This window comes from Heloderma suspectum, chromosome 1 (genome assembly GCF_057233095.1).
Source record: "Heloderma suspectum isolate Gila_16-S chromosome 1, 16-S_ref, whole genome shotgun sequence".
Taxonomy (NCBI): Eukaryota; Metazoa; Chordata; class Lepidosauria; order Squamata; family Helodermatidae; genus Heloderma; species Heloderma suspectum.
Window position 1 is genome coordinate 139,295,123 of NC_139458.1, and position 1,685 is coordinate 139,296,807.

The 1,685-nt window shown below is 39.8% G+C and overlaps 1 protein-coding gene across 1 annotated transcript; it reads left to right on the forward strand.

Annotated features, from left to right (window-relative positions):
- Positions 1-281: 281 nt before the first annotated feature.
- Positions 282-1,271, forward strand: LOC146358093 (olfactory receptor 5F1-like). The gene has a single exon (XM_084856244.1). The coding sequence runs from the start codon at positions 282-284 to the stop codon at positions 1,269-1,271; it is 990 nt and encodes a 329-aa protein (XP_084712370.1).
- The last annotated feature ends 414 nt before the right edge of the window (positions 1,272-1,685 follow it).

Here is a 1,685-nt window from a genome sequence, read left to right on the forward strand (position 1 = left end):
AGAGCTTTTGACATTTTTGCTTATGATTTCTGAAGGAACATGATGATCCATATACATTCGCCATCAGCCTCAGAAATAATTCTACAGAGATGTCTATAGAAAATAGCACTGTAGTATCTGAGTTAATCTTCCTGGGATTTGCACATAAGCCACAGCTGAAGGCCAGTCTTTATTGCTAAGTATAGCCAGATTTCTGGGTGTGTTTGGATGCGACCTCAGAAGATACATGAAGATCCATATTCATGCACCATAAACACCATGAGAATAATTCTGCCAGAGAGATGTCTGTAGACAATAGCAGTGCAGTATCTGAATTTATCTTCTTGGGATTTCCAGATCAGCCAGAACTGAAGATTCCCATTTTCACATTGTGCCTGCTGATCTATGTTATCACTGTGGTGGGCAACCTAGGAATGATTTTGCTGATCAGGTTGGACCCTCATCTTCATACCCCCATGTACTTTTTCCTCAGTAATTTGGCTTTCCTTGATTTTTGCTACTCTTCCAACATCACACCTAAAGCCTTGGAAAATTTCCTGTCACAAAGGAAAACTATTTCTTTCATAGGATGCTTCATCCAAATGCATTTTTTTGTGGCTCTTGCAAGTACAGAGTGCATCCTTTTTGGGCTGATGGCATATGACCGTTATGTGGCCATCTGCAACCCTTTGCTGTACACATTTATCATGTCTCACACCCAGTGCATCAAGATGGTAGGTGGAGCATTCACAGCTGGCTTCTTGAACTCAGTGATGAATGCCATTTTGTTAGGTATGCTGTCTTTCTGCCAGTCCAATGAAATCAATCATTTCTTCTGTGAGATCCCCTCGCTCCTCAAGCTCTCATGTTCAGACACCTCCATGGCTGAAAAATTAGCTTTCATTTGTGTTGGCATCGTTGTGTTGGGTCCCCTCCTAATTATACTAAGCTCTTACATCTATATCCTTTCTACAGTGCTCAAGATCAACATGGCTGATGGCCAACGAAAAGCCTTCTCTACTTGTGTCTCTCACCTGATTGCTGTGACCATATTTTATGGAACTGGCCTGTTTGTCTATTTGCAACCCAGTTCAAACTATTCAGACAGTCAGCATAAAATGTTGTCTGTATTGTATGCATTTGTCGTTCCAATGCTCAACCCCTTTATCTACAGCTTGAGGAACAAGGAGGTGAAGGATGCCCTGAAGAGAGTAATACATAAGAGTAAGTTTTCAAATTTAGTGTTACCATTATGTCAGCAAACTGGAAAGAATGTGGATCCAGTTCTGTAATGTGCCAAGCAATGTAGCCTGATTCCGCAGCATATGTAAACTCAGATTTGGTGTTAAACCAATTTATGAATATTCACTCATCTGGTTATCTACAAGCATCACCTTCAGGAGTCCAGACAAGGGATGTACAGATTTTTTTTAATCCATTACATCTGTGTTTCATGAACTGTGAGGCATCTTTCATTACATTCCATTTCCTTCATTGTCACTCATTGACGGAACCAGATTTTTTGTACAAGAGTTTTGTTTGTTTGCAAATATGCACTTGTACTAATGTGCATTAGCACTGATGTTCATTAGTTCAAGTGCACATTAGCAAAAGTGCATATTAGTGCAAGTGTGCATTAGTGCTAATGTGCATTAACACAAATGTGCATTTTCAAAAGAATGAAATTGTGCAAATCCTCTACAAAA